Consider the following 23,153-nt stretch of genomic DNA (forward strand, 5'->3'; position numbering starts at 1 on the left):
GGCATATGGTGGTACACCTGGTTGAGCACATGTTACAATGTGCAGGCTCTCCTGATTCAAGCCCCCAGTCCCCATCTACAGGGGAAAGGCTTCATGAATGGTGAGTGAAGCAGTGCTGCAGGTGTCTCTCTGTCTCTCTCCCCCTACCCTCTTGATTTCTGGCTATCTCTACCCAATACGTAAATAAAGATAATAAAAATTTGAAAAGTATGGGTTAAAAAATAATAGGAAGGAAGAAGGTTGGCCTGATATCTCCTGTGGTAGAATCTGCCTTTTAGAACCAAATATGGAGAAGCTTTTGACCTTGTAGAGGACAAAATCTTGAGATGTCTAACCAAAGAGCAGGAAGCAGCATTGCTGTTGCTCACCCCCATGCTGCCTCTGGTTGCCACACAGCTAATATGAGGTATTATCTGGCATGTACCCTATGAGAAACATGCCTCCACAGTCGGGCATTCATCCACAGACATGTTACTAAAAAGCAAGCACCAGGAGCTGGGTGATGGTACACCTAGTTGGACACACAGGTTGCACTGTGCAAGGATCCAGGTTCCAGGCCCAGTTCCCCACCTGCAAGGAGAAAGCTTTGTGAGTGGTGAAGCAGTGTTGCAGGTGTCTCTCTCTCTCCCTTCTCTATCACCTCTTTCCCTCTCAATTTCTGACTGTCCAATAAATAAATACCCATTTATTGAGTTTCAGTGCAGTATCAAAAAGAAATACATAAAAATGTGTGAAAAAAAATATATCAACATCTCTCTTTTTCAACTCTATGTGTCTCTGCACAGATTTTTTTCACCATATAAATCAACCAAAACAATATATGGGGATGGGAGAGATACATAATGGTTATGCAAAAAGACTTTCCAGAGCCAGGCGGTATTCCATCTGGTTAAACACATACTGCAGTGCTTAAGAGCCCAAGTTCAAGCCCCTGGTCCCTACCTGCTGGGGTTAAGCTTTAGGAGTGGTGAAATAGGGCTGCAGTTGTCTCTCTGTTTCTCCTTCTCTGTCTCCCTCTCCCTGCTCTATTTCTCTGTCTCTATGCAATTAAAAAAAAAAAAGTTTCAGGTTTAATCCCCTTACCACCATAAGCCAGAGCTGAGCAGTGCTCTGATAAAAACAAACAAAACCCCATAATATATGGTAACTGATGGGAGAATCCAGCGATTTTCTAATAAGTCAAAGATAATAAGTCAAATATTAAAGATACACACACACACACACACATATGTGTGTGTGTTCCTTTTTTTTTTGTTTTTTTGCCTCCAGGGTTATCGCTGGAGTTCGGTGCCAGCACTACGAATCCACTGCTCCTGGAGGCTATTTTTCCCATATTGTTACCCTCGTTGTGATTGTTGTTGTTATTGCTGTTGTTGTTGGATAGGACAGAGAAATCAAGAGAGGAGGGGAAGACAAAGAGGAGGAGAGAAAGACACCTGCAGACCTGCTTCACCGCCTGTGAAGCCTCTCCCTCACAGGTGGGGAGCTGGGGGTTTGAACCCGGATCCTTATACAGGTCCTTGTGCTTTGCACCATGTGCGCTTAGTCTGCTACACTACTTTCTGCCCTGCCCCGTACTTTTTTTTTCACTTTTTAAAAATTTTTTATTTATTTATTTTCCCTGTTGTTGCCCTTGTTGTCTTTTTATTGTTGTTGTAGTTATTGTTGTTATTGATGTCGTCGTCGTTGTTAGAACAGAGAGAAATGGAGAGAGGAGGGGAAGACAGAGAAGGGGAGAGAAAGACACCTGCAGACCTGCTTAACTGCCTGTGAAGCAACTTCCCTGCAGGTGGGGAGCCGGGGACTCGAACCAGAATCCTTAATGCTGGTCCTTGTGCTTTGCACCATGTGCGCTTAACCCTCTTCCTTTTTTTTCTTTTTTAAACTTGAGAGCTTCTTCCAGTGTAGTGAAGACCGGGCTGGAACCTGAGTTAGGGCACTATCCCTGTGAGCTAATCTTACCAGCTCCAAAATGTTTATATTACTGTATAATGTCTATTATAGTTTTTTAGCTATTATTATTATTACTACTACTTGTGATGGGGAAGTGAACTAAGGGTCACATGCATGTGTGATATCACCATTAAGAGGCTGATTGATACTTTTCATGCATTTTTACCCCCAGTACACTGCTCAACTCTGGTTTATGGTGTTGCTAGGGATTGAATCCCTGGATCTTTGGTATCTCTTGCAAGACAGTCTTTTTGCATAATCATTATGCTACCTTCCCAGGCCTTGTTCCTTGTCTTTAAGGAAGAAAAGAGAAATGGGGGTTGAGGGAGAGACATAACAGTATGGTACCATCTTTCATGGAACACCTGTCTCCTTCCAATGGTGCTTCCTTGTGGTGCCAGGTCACTCTAGGAAGTGAGTTATCTCCCAATCCCAATTAATGGTCTCAAGTCTCTGGATTTTTTTTTTTTTTAGTTATATCTTTTTTTTTTAACTATTATATATTTTTTTGCCACCAGGGTTATTGCTGGGACTCATTGCCTGCACTACAAATCCACTGTTCCTGGAGGCTATTTTTTCCCTTTTGTTGCCCTTGTTGTTTATTGTTGTTGTAGTTATTATTATTGTTATTGCTGTCATTGTTGTTGGATTGGACAAAAGGAAGTGGAGAGAGGAGGGGAAGAAAGAGAGGGGGAGAGAAAGATAGACACCTGCAGACCTGTTTGGAACCAGGATCCTTAACGCCGGTCCTTGCACTTTGCGCCATGTGTGCTTAACCTGCTGCAACCGGGCTCCCTTTTTAAAATCTGTTTTATTTATTTGTTGGATAGAGATAGAAATTGAGAGAGGAGGGGGCGATAGGGAGAGACAAAGAGACACCTGCAGTCCTGCTTCACCACTCACAAAGCTTTCCCCCTGCAGGTGGGGACCAGAAGCTCGAACCTGGGTCCTTGCGCATTGTAACATGTGCTCAACCAGGTCTGCTACCACCCAGCCCCTTTTTGGATTTTTAATACTGTAAATGCTAAAGCAGTAATCTATATAAACAAAAGTTATTTGTGTCCCTATTAATCTTTCAGTGTGTCAAGATCCCAGAGAGCCCAATTAAGGGTAGATAGCATGTTATTCAGAAAGACTTTCACCCCTGAATCTCTTGCACCTCTGCCAGCCAGAATTGAGGGGAAAAAAATATCCGGAGACCAAAAGTTTGAGGACCACTGCCCTATGGGGCTCATTCAAAGTAAGTTTAAACAGAAACAATCCTCAGCTAAAGGAAAGTCTTCCCAGCCTCTCTACATTTCTATCTTTCCTATCCAGCAACAACAACAACAATAACTACAACGATAAAACAAGGGCAACAAAAGGGGGAAAAAATAAATATTAAAAACATTTTTTAAAAAATAAAAATTATTACTACTTTTCACAGAGCTGGGCAGTGGCACACCAGGTTGAGTGTGCACATATCACCATACTCAAGTGCCCTAGTTCAGGCCCCCAGTCCCCACCTGCAGTAGGGAAATTTTAAGAGTGGTATGCAGTTTTCTATCTTCCCCTCCCCTCTCAACTTTTTTTCTGTCCTAAAAAAAAACCAAACAAACCAGGAGTAGTGGATTCTTTGTGCAGGCATCAATACCCAGTAATAAGCCTAGTAGCAATTAAATAGTAATAGTATTTATTATTATTCACCAACTCATCACTAGTATTCCAAAATGAAGGAGCAGCAGGGTAAAGATAGCGGCTGCTGCTTCCCTCTCCCCATCATCTCCCTTGCCTTCAGCCTTCCCACCCTCTCCCCTCCCTCTCCTCTTCACCCTTCTACCCTATCCCCTTCCTCTACCTCCTCCTTTCCCCCTCCTTGTCCAGCTACTCCCCCTTCCCCTCCTTTTCTTCTTCCTTATGCTCTCCCATCCTATTTCCCCTCCTTTCCTCCTCTCTTTTCCTCCCTTTCCTGCCTTTTCTTCTTCCTCTTCCTTCTCAGTGGGACCTAAGCCAAGGATTTAGTTTTTGGCTGACCATCCTGGGGAAACAAGTCCTGTCTTTCTCTAGCATTTAAGACATTGCTTGACACATTGAGTAGCCATAAATATTGTTGAATAAAGTGCAAATCTCTTGACCTAATTGAAGAAATTAGACTCCTAATTGGAAGGGAGCTAAAGGAACTCAAGGTTTAAGATGACAGAGAGCAGAGAGGAAGTTTTCAAAACTAGAAAAGGAATTTCAGGAATGTATGGGTGAGAATGACCACTGTCCTTATACAGGATCTACTGTATGACAAACTACCCCTAAATTTACTTTTTTTTAAAGATAAAAAGGGGGAGATTCTGATGGTGGTGCACTGGGTTAAACATACCTAGTAAAGAACACTAGGACATGTGGTCCAGGAGGTGGTGCAGTGGTAAAGCTTTGGACTCTCAAACATGAGGTCTCAAGTTCGATCCCTGGCAGCATATGTGCCAGAGTGATGTCTGGTTCTTTCTCTCTCCTCCTAACTTTCTCATAAATAAATAAAATCTTTAAAAAAAAAAAAAAAAGAAAAGAAAGAAAGAAAAGAAAAACTTACAAAGACACAGATCTTTCCATTTTTAGGGAGTTGGGTGGTGGTGCAGCAGGATAAGCGCACATGGCGAATCGCACAAGCGGTGAAGCAGGTCTGCAGGTGTCTTTCTCTCCTCCTCTCTGTCTTCCCCTCCTCTCCCCATTTCTCTCTGTCCTATCCAACAACAACGACATCAATAACCACAACAATGTTAAACAAGGGAAAAAAATCAAATCAAATAAAAAATAAAACAGTTTTTTAAAAAAAACACTAGGACAGGACCAAGGATCCAGTTTGAGCCCTGGCTCCCCAACTGCGGTGGGGGGGGGGGTGTCACTTTTCAAGTGGTAAAGCAGGTCTGCAAGTGTCTTATCTTTCTCACCATCTAGCTGCCTCCCCCATTTATCTCTGTTCTATCAATTAAAAAAAAAAGCCACCAGGAGCAATGGATTGGTAGTGCAGGTAACTAGCCCCAGTGATAACCCTGGAAGCAAAAAAAAAAAAGGGGGGGAGTTTTTTTTTATTTCTTTATTGGGGAATTAATGTTTTACATTCAATAGTAAATACAATAGTTTGTACATGCATAACATTCCCCAGTTTCCCATAAAACAATACAACCCCCACTAGGTCCTCTATCATCCTTCATGGACCTGTATTCTCCCCACCCACCCACCCACCCCAGTCTTTTACTTTGGTGCGATACACCAATTCCATTTCAGGTTCTACTTGTGTTTTCTCTTCTGATCTTGTTTTTCAACTTCTGCCTGAGAGTGAGATCATCCCATATTCATCCTTCTGTTTCTGACTTATTTCACTTAACATGAATTTTTCAAGGTCCATCCAAGATCGGCTGAAAACGGTGAAGTCACCATTTTTTACAGCTGAGTAGTATTCCATTGTGTATATATACCACAACTTACTCAGCCACTCATCTGGTGTTGAACACCTGGGTTGCTTCCAGGTTTTGGCTATTACAAATTGTGCTGCCAAGAACATATGTGTACACAGATCTTTTTGGATGGATGTGTTGGGTTCCTTAGGATCTATCCCCAGGAGAGGAATTGCAGGGTCATAGGGTAGGTCCATTTCTAGCCTTCTGAGAGTTCTCCAGACTGTTCTCCACAGAGGTTGGACCAATTTACATTCCCACCAGCAGTGTAGGAGGGTTTCTTTGACCCCACAACCTCTCCAGAATTTGCTGCTATCCCCATCAAGATCCCAAGCACATTTTTTAGGAGAACAGAACAAATGCTACAAATGTTTATCTGGAACCAGAAAAGACCTAGAATTGCCAAAACAATCTTGAGAAAAAAGAACAGAACCGGAGGCATCACACTCCCAGATTTCCAACTGTATTATAGGGTGGTTGTCATCAAAACTGCTTGGTACTGGAACATGAATAGACACACTGACCAGTGGAATAGAATTGAGAGCCCTGAAGTGAGCCCCCACACCTATGGACATCTAATCTTTGACAAAGGGGCTCAGACTATTAAATGGGGAAAGCAGAGTCTCTCCAACAAATGGTGTTGGAAACAATGGGTTGAAACATGCAGAAGAATGAAACTGAACCACTGTATTTCACCAAATACAAAAGTAAATTCCAAGTGGATCAAGGACTTGGATGTTAGACCACAAACTATCAGATACTTAGAGGAAAATATTGGCAGAACTCTTTTCCGCATAAATTTTAAAGACATCTTCAATGAAATGAATCCAATTACAAAGAAGACTAAGGCAAGTATAAACCTATGGGACTACATCAAATTAAAAAGCTTCTGTACAGCAAAAGAAACCACTACCCAAACCAAGAGACCCCTCACAGAATGGGACAAGATCTTTACATGCCATACATCAGATAAGAGTTTAATAACCAACATATATAAAGAGCTTGCCAGACTCAACAACAAGACAACAAATAACCCCATCCAAAAATGGGGGGAGGACTTGGACAGACTATTCACCACAGAAGAGATCCAAAAGTCTGAGAAACACATGAAAAAATGCTCCAAATCTCTGATTGTCAGAGAAATGCAAATAAAGACAACAATGAGATACCACTTCACTCCTATGAGAATGTCATACATCAGAAAAGGTAACAGCAGCAAATGTTTTGTTTTTTATTTAAGAAAGGAGACATTAACAAAACCATAGGATAGGAGGGGTACAACTCCACACAATTCCCACCGCCCGATCTCCATATCCCATTCCCTCCGCTGATAGCTTTCCCATTCTCTATCCCTCTGGGAGTATGGACCCAGGGTCACCTGATGCGAATTGCAAGGAACAGTGTAAGGATGCTGGTTTGAGCCCCCAGCTCCCAACCTGCAGGAGTGCTAATACTTGAACTGTAGTCTCTTTTCAGTCTTTGTACTTGCTATCTAGTCTTTTTGAATGGCTGTCACCCAAGAAACAGTCTGATTCACTGTTGTCCAGTGTCACCTTCTCAGAGGGTCCTTTTTTAAATTTCCTCTCTCTCTCTCTCTTTTTTTTTTTTTTTTTTGTATTATCTCTATTTGAGAGAGATAGCCAGAAATCAACAGGGAAGGGGGAGGTTGGGAGAGAGGCAAAGAGATACTTCTTTGCTTGTGAAGCTTTCCCCTTGCAGATGGGGACAGGAGGCTAGAACCTTTGAGCTGTGTGACATTTGCGCTCAAGCAGGTGAGCTACCACCCAGGCCCTCAGAGGGTCCTATTTTCCAAACACTCCAACCTCTCACTGTTTTGGTGGCTAAAAGTGCTTTTCATACAATAATAGTCTGGTTCAGAACACAGACATTGAATGCTCATCTAGATTTCATAAACTTATAAAGTATGGGCAGGGATCTGGTGGTACCACCCCCAGTAGAGCACACATTTTGTACAAAGACCTAAGTTCAAGCACCAGGTCTCCACAGGGGTGTGTGGAGTTTAATGAACAGTGAGGTAGGGCTTCAGGTGTCCTTCCTGTCCCCGCTCAATTCCTGTTTCTATAAAATAAAAATACTCTTACTTTTTGAATTTATTATTGCTGTTTTTAATATTTATTTCCCTTTTTTTGCCCTTGTTTTTTATTGTCGTAGTTATTATTGTTGTTGTTATTGGTGTCATTATTGTTAGATAGGACTGAGAGAAATGAAGAGAGGAGGGGAAGACAGAGAGGGGGAGAGGAAGACACCTGCAGACCTGCTTCACTGATTGTGAAGCGACTCCCCTGAAGGTGGGGGAGCCGGGTCCTTACGCTGCTCCTTGTGCTTCAGCCACGTGCGCTTAACCCGCTGTGCTACCACCAGACTCCCTTAAATTTATTATTATTTTTTAAATTTTATTTATTTATTTTCCCTTTTGTTGCCCTTGTCTTTTTATTGTTGCTATACTATTATTGTTGTTATCATTGTTGGATAGGACAGAGAGAAATGGAGAGAGGAGGGGAAGACAGAGAGGGAGAGAGAAAGACTCCTGCAGACCTGCTTCACCACCTGTGAAGCGACTTCCCTGCAATTGGGGAGCCAGAGGCTCGAACCGGGATCCTTACGCTAGCCCTTGCGCTTAACGCCTCTGTGCTACTGCCCGACTCCCTTAAATTTATTATTTTTTTATAGCGAGAATTTGAGAGGCAAGGGGGGGATAAAGAGAGAGACCTACAGCACTGCTTCACTGCTGGTGAAGTTTCCCTGATGGGTGGAACCCAGGCTCCAGCTCATTTCTGCATGCAACCAAGTCGACACCATGCAGCTTCCAAAAACACTGAAAGAAAAGAAAGAAAGAAAGAAAGAAAGAAAGAAAGAAAGAAAGAGAACGAAAGGAGGGGGGAGTAGATGGCATAATGGTTATGCAAAGAGGTTGTCTTGCCTGAGACTTCGAAGTCCCAGCTTCAGTCCCCCAGCACCACCATAAACCAGAGCTGATGGTGCTCTGGTAAAAAAAAAAAAAAAATTCGGACAATCCCTGGTTTGCAAGAATATTTCGTGATTTTTTAATTTTTCTCTCTTTTTTTAATAACTAGAGCACTGCTCAGCTCTGGTTTATGGTGGGGCGGGGGGTTGAACCTGGAACTTTGGGAGCCTCAGGCATGAGAGCCTCTTTGCATAACCATTAAGCTATCTACCCCCACCCTGGTGATTTTTTTTTTCTTCTCCATTGGTTAACTAAAAGTGCCAGTTCCCAGTGTCTTGTCTGTTTGTTTTTACAGAGCGGGAGTTGGGGTCACGTCCTGGAATACGAATTATCTGGAGGAAGAGATGGTTTGTTCTGTTCAGCGTCTTCGGCTCCCTGTACTGAAAGGTCACTCTGGGAGCGCCGGTGATTTGTGAATGAACTAGACGCTCCTCCTCCGTTCCTCCGCCCTGCGGCGCGCGTTCCCTTTGTCATCTATCGCTCGGTACTCGTTCCCTCTCCGAGGAAGTTCCATCGATCTGCTCGGCCAGCGTGCGCCTGCGCCTTCGGGTCTCGGGGAGCCGCCTGCACGCACGCCTGGGTTTGTCGGGGAGTCGCCTGCGTGCCTGTCTGCTGCCGGCCGCCTAGCAGCCCCTTCACAGCGGAGGTAAAGCCGCCGCCTCCACGCTGCCTGGGCACCCGAGGGAAGCGGGCTCCTGGAGCTGCCTGGGAGGGCCTGAGGGGGCGGCGGGGAGTGCAGAATCCAGAGCCTCCAGTTTGAGTCCCTGCCGGATCCGGCCGCCGAGCCGAGTGTCCGAACTCGAAGCTAGTTCGGGGGCGAGAATCGGGGCCAGCCATCTTGAGCAACAGGTGGAGACCGAGCCCGCAGTTCTCTGCAGCCCCTCCTTCATTGACCGCCTGCTTCAGGGGGTTGGGCGCAGGACTGCGAAATACAAAGAGGGTGGTCTGGATGAGAGACCGGGTGATGACACCGACTCTTATTTCACTACTTTACGGCGGGAGAAGGAAACAAGGGAGGCAGGTGTGACAGGGGTGGCTGCAAAGGTGGTGTGTACGCGGCAGAGTGGAGGGCTAAGGGGAAAGGACTAGCATCCGCCAGTGTGGTTGAGAAGGCTTTGAGATGTCTTTCTAGGCAACTTAATTCTTGAACTGGGTCTTAAAAAATTTTAATAGGTGGTTACTGAGAACGAGAGATGGCAACCTGGGAAGCCAGAGGAGCGATTCGGAGACCAGAATTAAGCAACAGCATGGTTCCCACGATGTAACCTCTAATAATGTCAAAGACGTTTATATAAGTATAAGCAGTGCTTGTCATGGGATTAACAGTATTTTTTGGACTTTATATGACGAACCCACGTTTTCCACAACACTGCTGTGAAATGGAAACTATCGTTAGCCTCATTTTAAAAAATAATGGAAAGGGGCCGAGTGGTGGTGCACCCCGTAGAGCACACATATTGCTACCTTTCCCCCCTACCCCAGCCCCTGAGTGGTAAAGTTCTCATGCAGGCATTGAGCCCCGATAATAAGCCTAGTGGCAAAAAATAAAAATAAATTCCAAGCACAGGAAAGTTTTGTGTTTTGTCCTGGTTCACATAGCTAATGCATAGTAGAATTAGGCAGTCTGCTGTATGGTCTTAACATACACATAGTGGGGAAACTTCAGGAACAGTGAAGCAGTGCTGCAGGTGTCTCTCCCTCTCTTATCTCCCCCTTCCCTGTCAATTTCTATCTCTATAAAAAATAATAGATTTTAAAAGCTAGGCAGTATGCTGTATGATCTTAACCATACAGACTCCCCTTTAGGAACTGAGGATGCTAAGAATTTTAAATGTTAAGTACTTGATCATATCACCTGCATCTGGCAGAATCTAACCTAAACTTAGGTCTTTTGACTCTTAGGGAGTGTTCTGATGACATCAGATATGGGAATATTATTATAGCACCAGATTGAAGTTAAATTCTTTTATTTATTTATTTTTCTTTTGTTTCCCTTGTTTTTTTATTTTATTGTTGTAGTATTATTGTTGTTATTGATGTTGTCGTTGTTAGGACAGAGAGAAATGGAGAGAAGAGGGGAAGACAGAGAGGGGGAGAGAAAGACACCTGCAAACCTGCTTCACCACCTATGAAGCGACTCCCCTGCAGTTGGGGAGCTGGGGGCTCGAACTACGATCTTTACTCTGGTCCTTGCATTTCGCCCCACATGCGCTTAACCCGCCGCGCTACCACCCGACTCCCTGAAGTTAAATTATTTTTTCTTTTTTTTAAAATCTGGTTTTGGGTGCAAGTTTTAGCTAATGTTTTTTTTTTGTCATTTTTTAAAAAATTTCTTTATTGGGGAATTAATGCTTTACATTCTATAGTAAATACAATAGTTTGTACATGCATAACATTCCCCAGTTTCCCATATAACAATACAACCCCCCACTAGGTCCTCTGTCATCCTTCTTGGATCTGTATTCTCTCCACCCACCCACCCCAGAGTCTTTTACTTTGGTGCAGTACCCCAATTCCAGTTCAGGTTCTACTTATGTTTTCTCTTCTGATCTTGTTTTTCAACTTCTGTCTGAGAGTGAGATCATCCCATATTCATCCTTCTGTTTCTGATTTATTTCACTTAACATGATTTCTTCAACCTCCATCCAAGATCAGCTGAAAATGGTGGTCACCATTTTTAATAGCTGAGTAGTATTCATATATATATATATATATATATATATATATATATATATATATATATATATATATACCACAACTTGCTCAGCCACTCATCTGTTGTTGGACACCTGGGTTGCTTTCAGGTTATGGCTATAACAAATTGTGCTGCTAAGAACATATGTGTACACAGATCTTTTTGGATGGAGTGTTGGGTTCCTTAGTGTATATCCCCAGGAGGGGAATTGCAGGATCATAGGGTAGGTCCATTTCTAGCCTTCTGAGAGTTCTCCAGACTGTTCTCCACAGAGGTTGGACCAATTTACATTCCCAACAGCAGTGCAGGAGGGCTCCTTTTTTAAAAAAAAAAAAAATTATTATTTATTTTCCCATTTGTTGCCCTTGTTTTATTGTTGTAGTTATTATTGTTGTTGATGTTGGCATTGTTGGATAGGACAGAGAGAAATGGAGAGAGGAGGGGAAGACAGAGGGGGAGAGATAGACACCTGCAGACTTGCTTCACCGCTTGTGAAGTGACTGCCCTGCGGGTGGGGAGCCGGGGGCTTGAACCGGGATCCTTATGCATGTCCTTGTGCTTTGTTCCACAAGCACTTAACCCGCTGAGCTACCGCCCGACTCCTAGGAGGGTTTCTTTGACCCCACACCCTCTCCAACATTTGCTGCTGTTACCTTTTCTGATGTATGACATTCTTACAGGAGTGAAGTGGTATCTCATTGTTGTTTTTATTTGCATTTATCTGACAATCAGAGACTTGGAACATTTTTTCATGTGTTTCTCGGCCTTTTGGATCTCTTCTGTGGTGAATATTCTGTTCTTGAAGTTAAATTCTAATCTGAGGCAGTGCTTTCTGGAGTCAGAATTACCTTATTTTTCAGTTTCAAATTTCCCATGAGAGCCTTCAGTTTGTTCCTTGATATACTGGTTATGAATGTTGCAGTTTAGATATTGATGTGAGGGACCCAAGGATGAACATCACTATGGTAAAAGAACAACATTCTTTGCCAGTTTGGTGTTAAATATAATCTTCCAAGAACTGGGTGGTGGCAGCCCTGTTGATCACACAAATTACAATGCTCAGGGACCTGGGTTCAAACACCCAGTCCCCACCTGCAGGGGGAAAGCTTTGCTAGCCATCGAGCAGTGCTGCAGTTCTCTTCTCTCTCCCTCTCTGTCTTTTCTTCCTTCTCCATTTCTCTCTGTCTCTATCCAATAAATAATAAAACAATATTCTTCTAATCACTGCATTTTACATTTGTATTTAAAAGTTTTATCATTTATTGTAGAAGTTTTTATTTTAATTCAGTATGAATTTATGACCTTACTCCGCATCTATTCTGTGGTAGTTGATCTAAAGAGATTCTTTTTGATTGTCAAACAGGTTCATTTATTACCTTCAACTGGAAAAAAGGACTTAGTTAGGTTTTTTTTTTTCTGCAAGTGATGTCTGCAAATATATGTACAGTTATGTCAGTCTGTTTTTGTTTTTTTTTACCAGAGCATTATTCAGCTCTGACTTATGGTGATGCAGGGGATTGAACCTGGGACTTTGGAGCCTCAGGCATGAGAGTCTGTTTGCATAACCATTATGCTATCTACCCTCTGTCCAGTCTGTTTTTTTTTTTAATTATTATATTTATAAAAAGGAAACACTGACAAAACCATAGGATAAGAGGGGGGTACAACTCCACACAGTTCCCACCACCAGAAGTCCGTATCCCCTCCCCTCCCTTGATAGCTTTCCTATTCTTTAACCCTCTGGGAGTATGGTCCCAAGGTCATTGTGGGATTCAGAAGGTGGAAGGTCTAGCTTCTGTAATTGCTTCCTTGCTGAACATGGGCGTTGACAGGTCAATCCATACTCCCAGCCTGCCACTCTTTCCCTAGTGGGGCAGGATTCTGGGGATTCGGAGCTCCAGGACACATTGATGGCGTCCTTTGCCCAGGGAAGTCTGGTCAGCATCATGCTAGCATCTGGAACCTGGTGGCTGAAAAGAGAGTTAGCATATAAAGCCAAACAAGTTGTTGACTAATCATGAACCTAAAGGCTGGAGTAGTGCAGATGATGGGGTCCTCTGCCCAGGGAAGTCTGGTCAGCAGAGTAGTGCAGAGTTGGTGGTGGTGGGGTCTCTGTTTTGTAGATAGCTAGTAGGCATATTTTACTTATATTCCAAAGGGCCTGTGGCTATACTAGTGTTTTTTTCCCCCGAGCCTGACATCTGATATGCAGGTGGATCCAAATTATTGTTTGGGGAGATGATGTCATGGCTGGAAAAAGGACCAGAAAGCTGGATCAGGGAAAAGAGTAGCTCCCTAATATGGGAAAGGGGTATAAATATTGTTGACTGTAGACCCCATCGATTTGATGTGATCTGGGGCCCATATTCAGCTTAGCAGCCTATGTGACCTCTGCATCCCTGTAGATCTGAGCTCACATTCTGTGGTCATGAGTAGGAACATTCCAAACTGGCCAATATCAGGAACCATCTTCCTCAGGTGTAGCATAGAGTATGTTGTCCATCCTCCCTTCAGAGGATGGAACATTCTCTACCGTTGTTGATCCAACAAGGCAAGGTCCTATGGGGATCCACAGAGGGGTGTGTTTTGTTGTTCCTGATAGAGATGACCTGTAACAATGGAGAGAGGAATGTATTCCAGGTGTAGGCCTATCACGTCTGTTAGGGAATCTCAGGACTCCCCGACTAGGGCCCCAGCTGATGGGGTAGCCTGATAGTGACTAAAGAGTCATCATTAAAGTATGCCAGTCTCTTGCCCTTATTCAGATTTTGCAGTCCTTGCTTTGATAAGGTTAGCTTTGGAGTGAGTGAGAGAACTATAATAGGAAGTAGGTGAGGAGGGTATCTAAGTCTAAGTAGACACTTTCATTATGAACTTCATACTGACTCAATGCAGACTATTGTGTACTTTTGCTTTCAGGTATATTTTGCCCTAACTTATGGATACATGTGAACATATGCCCACTCTCATGGAACCTGGTCTATATCTAGGTTTTGGGACTTTGTTAGGAAGTGAACCACCTGGAATGGAATTAGAGAATCCTATGAAAGGAAAGGTCTCACCTGAGTAATGAGGCTGAAGGGTTGACATTCCATGTCTGACGTCTCTGGACACAGTCTGAAGTGAAGCATACTGAGGTGGTACACGTTCCGTTGATTAGATTGGGATCAGCAGATACAATATCATTTGGTATGAATTGAGAGAAGCATGCAGGAAAGTGAGTTCCACCTTAGAGGTTCCAGGACTGGGGAAATTTAGGCTCTATAGGGGAGGTGGGAGGATCCTGCTGTCTTAGGGTTGAAGAAGGCAATAGATAGTTATTGCTATAATCACATTATTTGGCCATTGGGTTAACTTTGAAAAATCCCTTTATTAGGATTTGCTGTATCATACACAACACCATAATTTATGTCCTTTGACATTATTTGTATATAGCTGTGTCACCAGTTGCTTCTGTTCTCTCTGATCTAAGCTTTTAAGAGAGTCAACATATGGAAGACTCAGCCTATTGTCTGTGCATTAAAAAGTTTGAGACATTCAATCAATTTTTCCCTTCTCATATTAATTAAATAGTGATTTATGTGACTACAAATTATTAGGAGTGTACATAAACACCATTCCCACCACCAAAAGACTGTGTCCCATCCCATCCCCCACCCTGTGAAGCCGAACATCCACCTGCATCCTCAACCCAGGGTTTTTACTTTGGTGCCCAGTAAGTCAGTCTGTTTTTTTACCAGAGCACTGCTCAGGTCTGGCTTATGGTAGTACAGGGATTGGACCTGGGACCTTGTAGTATGAGAGTCTGTTTGCGTAACCATTATGCTATCTACCCTGACCCTTGTCTGTCTTTTCTAAAACTTACATATTTCATTATATGCCAACTGCATCCTAGATATATTCACAGCACTAATGATGTCCTTTGTAATTTACTGAGTTTTTTTTTCTCAACAATATGAATCTAAAGGACAAGAGTCAATTTAAAAAGAAACATTCCATACAATTTTATAAACCACTGTTAATCACAAATAAAAAACAATAAAAAAAAAATCCATCTTTTGGGACCAGGTGGTAGCAGACCTAGTTAAGCACTCACATTACAGTGTGCAAGGACCCAGGTTCAAGCCCCTGGTCCCCACCTGCAGGGGAGAAGCTTCATGAGTGGTGAAGCAGGTGTCTCTCTGTCTTTTTCTCTCTCTCTCTTACCCCCTCCCCTCTCAATTTCTCTCTGTCAATTTCTCTCTGTCTTTATCCAATAATAAATAAGTAAAAGTAAAAAAAAAAAAATCCATCTTTCCTCTATCCTATACCCCTCCCCAGACTGAGGCTGAGAATATATATTGATGAATATCATAAAGATAATATTTATTTATTTATTTATTTATTTGCCTCCGGGGTTATCACTGGGGTCCATGATAGCAGTACAAATCCACTGTTCCAGGCCGCCATTTTTTTCCATTTTATTGGGTAAGACAGAGAAGTTGAGAGAGGAGGAGGGCAAGATAGGGAGAGAGAAGGACCTGCAACCCTGCATCACCGCTTGTGAAGTGACACCCCCCCCCCCCCGCCCCGTGGATTGGCATCCGGGGCTGGAACCGGGATCCTTGAGTGGGTCCTTGGTGCTCCGTATGATATGCACTTAACCTGGTGCACCACAGCCCAGCCCCAATAAAGAAAGTATTTATACTATAGCTAAAGAGCCTTCATTTCCTTCCTTCTTTTGAGAGAAGAAATTAGAAAATCGCTCTTTCATATGCAGTGTCAGGGACTGAATTTAAGGCCTTACACTTTTAAGTCCAGTGGGTTTAGCAACTGCATGACCTCCTAGGCCACAAGAATCTTCCTTATTCTACTTATTTGGAAGTATCAGTAATACTGTGGGCACTTTGATTGTTTTTGTTGCTTTTTTTTTTCTTCTGCTAACTGTTTTCTTCTTTGTGCTTGCAGTTTGCAAAAATGGAATTTCAAGCAGTAGTGATGGCAGTTGGAGGGGGATCTCGGATGACAGACCTAACTTCTAGCATTCCCAAACCTTTGCTTCCAGTTGGAAACAAACCTTTAATTTGGTATCCACTGAACCTGCTTGAGCGTGTTGGATTTGAAGGTTAGTTGTGGTAATGAGATGCACTCATAAAACTTTTAGAGTGTTTGATCCCTGTGAATTATCAGATTTATGAAGGTAAATCAGGAATGAAAGAAGACGAGGACTCAGTATTGACTAGAGACAGACCTCTTTAAGTTAGGTACATAAAGTCCTCTATTAACTATAGGTAAAAAGGCTGAGGAAATAGCACTGGTTTTCCACAGTGATTCAAGGTGACCCTTGTAGGGTAGGGTATCAGAAAGAACACAATGGGAGGCCAAGTGCCTTCTAGTCAGTACTTATTGAGAAACTCTGTGTCAGGTTCCATATTAAACATGGGGGTACAGAAATGGAAAGATTACTCAGGCCTTAATTTCTGGAACCTTTGAAGTCTCATGGAGAGAAACATGTAAATTATTCTATATGGTATGATACTTATAACAGGTACATTATCAATGCTTGGGAATACAGAGGAGAGACCTTTTTCTGCCTGAAGAAATCAGAAAGGATTTCACAGAGTAGCTTGCTCTTGAGGTGAATCTTAAAAATATAGGTTAATAAATTGACCAGTGTGATGGAAGCATTCTGTACAGAAGTAACAATACATGTAGAGATAATTATGACCAGGGAGGCCAGGTGGTGGCACACCTGGTTAAGCACTAATACTGCAGTATACAAAGACCCAGGTTCAAGACTTTGATCCCCACATGCAGGGGCAAGTGTGAAGTAGGGCTGCAGGGATGCAGGTGTCTCTCTGTCTCTCTCTATCTGCCCTTCCCCTCTCAATTTCTCTCTGTCTCTACCCAATAATAAATAAAAATATTTAAAGAGTTATGATAAGCATAGTATTTTTATTTTCCTCCGGGGTTATTGCTGGGCTCGGTGCCTGCACTATGAATCCACCGTTCCTGGAGGCCATCTTTTCCCCCTTTTGTTGCCCTTGTTGTAGCCTCATTGTGGTTATTATTATTGCCATTGTTGATGTTATTCATTGTTGGACAGGACAGAGAGAAATGGAGAGAGGATGGGAAGACAGAGAGAAGAGAAAGACACCTGCAGACCTGCTTCACCATCTGTGAAGCGACTCCCCTGCAGGTGGGGATCCGGGGGCTCGAACTGGGATCCTTACGCTGGTCCTTGTGCTTTGTGCCACCTGCACTTAAGCCGCTGCACTACCACCTGACTCCCGAGACACATTCCTTTTAAACACTCAGAACTTTCACCAAGATAAACATATTTTTGAGTGACTGGGAGTTGGCATGAGACCTAAAAACATAAGTCCTGGGGCTGCGTGATGGTGCACAAGGTTGAATGCACATTCAACAATGCGCAAGGACCATGGTTCAAGCCCCTAGTACCCAACTGCAGGGGGGAAGCTTCACAAGCAGTGAAGCAGGGCTGTAAATGTCTATTTCTCCCTCTCTATCTTCCCCTTTCCTCTCAATTTCTGGCTCTATATCCAATGAATAAAGATAATAAAATATAAGTCCTGAGTTCTGTCTCTGTTATCACATGTGCCAGGATGATGTTCTGGTTCTCTCTCTCTTGTGTTAATGAATAAATAAATCTTTAAAAAAATACTTTTTTTTTTGCAGGGGAACATTTTTGGAAATAAAACAGGACTTATTAAATTTATAAAGATTAAAGTCATACTTAAATGACATGTCTAAAAATGACATCTTCTAAAACATGTCTCTTAATATTGAAGTCATATAAATTACTGCATAGACATGTTCATGGATCTCTCATGAAGGCAGTTCTCATCCCAGTATGTGCTACCAAGCAAGCATGGAAGGCAATTTTCATAGTGAAATAAACAGTGACAAGACTAGGTCCCAAGGGCGGGGGAGACAGCATAATGGTTATGCAAATAGACTCTCATGCTTGAGGCTCCTAAATCCCAGGTTCAATCCCCTGCCCCACCATAAGCCAGAGCTGAGCAGTGTTCTGGTGTGTGTGTGTGTCTTCATCTCTCTCAAAAATAAAATTAATAAAAAAATTAAAAAAAAAAAAAAAAAGACTAGGTCCCAGGTCTGACATTACTTCTTTTCAGATACTCTGATTTGCTGTCACTATAGGATGACTTAAACTCAAGGTTGACAAAGCTAAACTCATTTTTTTCCCTTTTATTTTTTTTTTATTGCCACCAGAGTTAGCTGGGGCTCAGTGTCCACACTATGAATCTGTGGATCCCAACAGCCATTTTTTCCTTTTTTTTCTATTTTATTTGATAGGATAGAGAACTTGAGAGGGGAGGAAAATATAGACACCTGCTGACCTGCTTCACTGCTTATGAAGCTACCCCTGCAAGTGGGGAGCCGGGCACCACTGCGCGGACCCCAACTCATGCTTTTTTTTCAAAACTTAATTACTAGTTGTATGCTCATGAACAAAGTCACTTTGGTCTTTTAGTCCAAGCGACCTCATTTGTAAAATGAGATTGCTGTAAGAAACAACTGAGAAAACACATAAAATATGTTGAAAGGGCTCAGTAATACTAGCTGTTATTATTTAGAGAAACAGACCTAATCCATGTGAATTTGCGAAATAATTGTCCAAATTTATAAGTTTTTGTCCAATGTTCTCTTTTTTCTTTTGTATTATAGAAGTCATTGTCATTACAACCAGGGATGTCCAGAAGGCTCTAAGTGCAGAATTCAAGATGAAAATGAAGCTAGATATTGTGTGTATTCCTGATGAAGCTGACATGGGGACTGCAGACTCTCTGCGCCATATCTATCCAAAACTTAAGGTGAAAAACTGTTTCGTGAAAAAAAAAATCTTACTGCCTTTTCTAGTGCATTATAGTTAATAATGCTTTTATTGGGGGTTGGGCGGTAGTGCAGTGGGTTAAGCACACGTGGCCCAAAGCAAAAGGACCAGTGTAAGGATCCCAGTTCGAGCCCCTGGCTCCCCACCTGCAGGGGAGTTGCTTCACAGGCGGTGAAGCAGGTCTGCAGGTGTCTAGCTTTCTCTCCCCCTCTGTCTTCCCCTCCTCTCTCCTTTTCTCTCTGTCCTATCCAACAATGAACCACATCATCAATAATAACCACAACAAGGGTAACAAAAGAGGGAAAAATGGCCTCCAAGAGCAGTGGATTCATGGTGCTGGCACTGAACCCCAACAGTAACCCTGGAGGCAAAATAATAATAATACTTTATTTATTTATTTATTTATTTATTATCTTTATTTTGTTTTTGTTAGAGGCAGCCAGAAATCAAGAGTGAAGGGGGTGATAGGGGGAGAGGCAGAGACACCTGCAACACTACTTCACCACTTGCAAAGCTTTCCCCCTGAAGGTGGGGACCAGGGACTTGAACCTGGGTTCTTGTGCACTATAATGTGTACGCTCAACCTGGTTTGCCACCACCTGGCCCATTTATTTATTTATTTATTTATTTATTTATTTATTTATTATTGATGTCATTGTTGTTGGATAAGACAGAGAGAAATGGAGATAGGAGGGGAAGACAGAGGGGGAGAGAAAGCTAGACACCTGCAGACCTGCTTCACCGCCTGTGAAGCGTTTCCCCTGCAGGTGGAGAGCCAGGGGCTTGAACCAGGATTCTTATGCTGGTTCTTGCGCTTTGCGCCACGTGCGCTTAACCCTCTGCACTACCATCCGACTCCCCCTTATTTTTTTAAAGATAAAAGTTTTTATTTCAATGGAACAAGGTAGTTCAATATATCAAGGATATTTTTCAATAATGTAATTTAAAACATACTAAATACTAAATTACTCAACACTCAGGGCAGGCAATCTTTTAGCTAATGCTGTGCAACTTAAGGTAAGCAAACCAAAGACTACACTATAACCACCATAAGACAGAAATCTTTAGGACATCAGGTCACAAAGACCAGCCAGAATATTTCTCTTCTACATTACGTTCCCTATTAACTGCTTAAGATGTTTGTCCTTTTGCTTCCAAAACATGTCCTTGAACTGTTTCAGATGGCTTTGAGTGATGAAACTGAAAGATAGACATGATGATTCATAGGTGAGCAGTTATATCCTTAGAGAGTTATGTATTTATTGAATTTTATTTATTAAATAAACAGTTAAGCAGCAATTGGAAATTTAAGTACTATGCTGATAAATAGCATTTTGGGGGAGATGAGAGACCTTATTTATTGGCAAACTTACACAAAATTAATGTTCACATTTATACATGCTAGAGGACAGCCACTATCAATGGATTTAATTAAATTATTTTATTTTAAGAATTTGAGTTTGTAGTGGCACACATGGTTAAGTGTCCATGTACCAGGGAGTCGGGCTGTAGCAAAGCGGGTTAAGCGCAGGTGGCGCAAAGCACAAGGACCGGCATAAGGATCCCGGTTTGAACCCCGGCTCCCCACCTGCAGGGGAGTCGCTTCACAGGTGGTGAAGCAGGTCTGCAGGTGTCTATCTTTCTTTCCTCCTCTCTGTCTTCCCCTCCGCTCTCCATTTCTCTCTGTCCTATCCAACAACGACAACAACAATAACTACAACAATAAAACAACAAGGGCAACAAAAGAGAATAAATAAATAAAATAAATATTTTTTTTTAAAAAGTGTCCATGTACCATACATAAGGACCTGGCTTCAAGCCCCTGGTCTCTACCTGCAGGGAGAAACTTCACAAATGGTGAAGCAATGCTGGTTTCTCTCTTTCTTTTTTTTTTCTTCTTTTTTTTAAAATTTATTTCTTTATTGGGGAATTAATGTTTTACATTCAACAGTAAATACAATAGTTTGTACATGCATAACATTCCCCAGTTTCCCATTTAACAATACAACCCCCACTATGTCATTTTTCATCCTTCTTGGGCCTGTATTCTCCCCACCCACCCACCCCAGAGTCTTACTTTGGTGCAATACGCCAATTCCATTTCAGGTTCTACTTGTGTTTTCTTTTCTGATCTTGTTTTTCAACTTCTGCCTGAGAGTGAGAGAATCCCATATTCATCCTTCTGTTTCTGACTTATTTCACTCAACATGATTTTTTCAAGGTCCATCCAAGATCGGCTGAAAACGGTGAAGTCACCATTTTTTACAGCTGAGTAGTATTCCATTGTGTATATATACCACAACTTGCTCAGCCACTCATCTGTTGTTGGACACCTGGGTTGCTTCCAGGTTTTGGCTGTTACAAATTGTGCTGCCAAGAACATATGTGTACACAGATCTTTTTGGATGGATGTGTTGGGTTCCTTAGGCTATATCCCCAGGAGATGAATTGCAGGGTCATAGGGTAGGTCCATTTCTAGCCTTCTGAGAGTTCTCCAGACTGTTCTCCACAGAGGTTGGACCAATTGACATTCCCACCAGCAGTGCAGGAGGGTTCCTTTGACCCCACACCCTCTCCAGCATTTGCTGCTGTTACCTTTTCTGGTGTATGACATTCTCACAGGAGTGAAGTGGTATCTCGTTGTTGTCTTTATTTGCATTTCTCTGACAATCAGAGACTTGGAGCATTTTTTCATGTGTTTCTCAGCCTTTTGGATCTCTTCTGTGGTGAATAGTCTGTCCAAGTCCTCCCCCCATTTTTGGATGGGGTTATTTGTTGCCTTATTGTTGAGTCTGGCAAGCTCTTTATATATGTTGGTTATTAAACTCTTATCTGATGTATGGTATGTAAAGATCTTCTCCCATTCTGTGAGGGGTCTCTTGGTTTGGGTAGTGGTTTCTTTTGCTGTGCAGAAGCTTTTTAATTTGATGTAGTCCCATAGGTTTATACTTGCCTTAGTCTTCTTTGTAATTGGATTCGTTTCATTGAAAATGTCTTTAAAATTTATGTAAAAAAAAAAGAGTTCTGCCAATATTTTCCTCTAAGTATCTGATAGTTTGTGGTCTAACATCCAAGTCCTTGATCCACTTGGAATTTACTTTTGTATTTGGTGAAATACAGTGATTCAGTTTCATTCTTCTGCATGTTTCAACCCATTGTTTCCAACACCATTTGTTGAAGAGACTCTGCTTTCCCCATTTAATAGTCTGAGCCCCTTTGTCAAAGATTAGATGTCCATAGGTGTGGGGGCTCACTTCTGGGTTCTCAATTCTATTCCACTGGTCAGTGTGTCTATTCATGTTCCAGTACCAAGCAGTTTTGATGACAATGGCCCTATAATACAGTTTGAGATCTGGGAGTGTGATGCCTCCAGTTCTGTTCTTCTTTCTCAAGATTGTTTTGGCAATTCTAGGTCTTTTCTGGTTCCAGATAAACATTTGTAGCATTTGTTCTATTCTCCTAAAAAATGTGGTGGTTGGGATCTTGATGGGGATAGCATTAAATTTGTAGATGGCTCTGGGTAATATATTCATTTTGATGATGTTAATTCTTCCAAACCATGAACATGGAATATCTTTCCACTTCTTTGTGTCTTTTTCAATTTCTTTGAGTAATGACTCATAAATTTTCAGTATACAAGTCTTTCACTTCTTTGGTTAGGTTTACTCCTAGATATTTTATTGTTTTTGTTGCTATAGTAAAAGGAATTGATTTCTGGATTTCAATTTCTTCTAACTTAGTGTTTGCATAGAGGAATGCCACTGACTTTTGAATGTTAATTTTATAGCCTGACACCTTACTGTATTGCCTGATGATTTCCAAAAGCTTCCTGCTGGATTCCTTAGGTTTTTCCATGTATACTATCATGTCATCTGCAAATAGGGAGAGTTTGACTTCTTCTCTTCCAATCTGTATCCCTTTAATTCCTTGCTCCTGCCTTATTGCTATGGCAAGAACTTCCAACACTGTGTTGAATAGTAATGGTGATAGTGGGCAGCCCTGTCTACTACCTGATCTGAGGGGAAATGCTTCCAGTTTTTCACCATTGAGTGTGATGTTGGCTGTAGGTTTGCTATATATAGACTCCACTATCTTCAGGAATTTTCGATCTATTCCCATTTTTTGTAGTGTTTTGATCATAAAGGGATGTTGTATTTTGTCAAAGGCTTTCTCTGCATCTATTGATATGACCATGTGGTTTTTGGTCTTGCTTTTGTTGATGTGGTGGATCACATTGAT

General features: G+C 42.1%; 2 protein-coding genes across 2 annotated transcripts in view; one reads left to right on the forward strand and one right to left on the reverse strand.

The window, feature by feature from the left end:
* LOC107522939 (large ribosomal subunit protein uL16-like) overlaps window positions 1–23,153 on the reverse strand; it is a 205,193-nt gene that overhangs the window by 33,712 nt on the left and 148,328 nt on the right. The gene's annotated exons all lie outside the window — the stretch shown is intronic.
* The window catches only part of EIF2B3 (eukaryotic translation initiation factor 2B subunit gamma), a 96,095-nt gene continuing 81,816 nt past the window's right edge, over window positions 8,875–23,153 (forward strand). The window contains exons 1-3 of the mRNA XM_007530981.3: window positions 8,875–9,010; window positions 16,007–16,163; window positions 18,749–18,894. Coding sequence (XP_007531043.1) covers window positions 16,016–16,163; window positions 18,749–18,894 — 294 coding nt within the window. The 5' untranslated portion in view covers window positions 8,875–9,010; window positions 16,007–16,015. The remainder of the gene's footprint in view (window positions 9,011–16,006; window positions 16,164–18,748; window positions 18,895–23,153) is intronic.

Source organism: Erinaceus europaeus, chromosome 13 (genome assembly GCF_950295315.1).
Source record: "Erinaceus europaeus chromosome 13, mEriEur2.1, whole genome shotgun sequence".
NCBI classification, from domain to species: Eukaryota; Metazoa; Chordata; class Mammalia; order Eulipotyphla; family Erinaceidae; genus Erinaceus; species Erinaceus europaeus.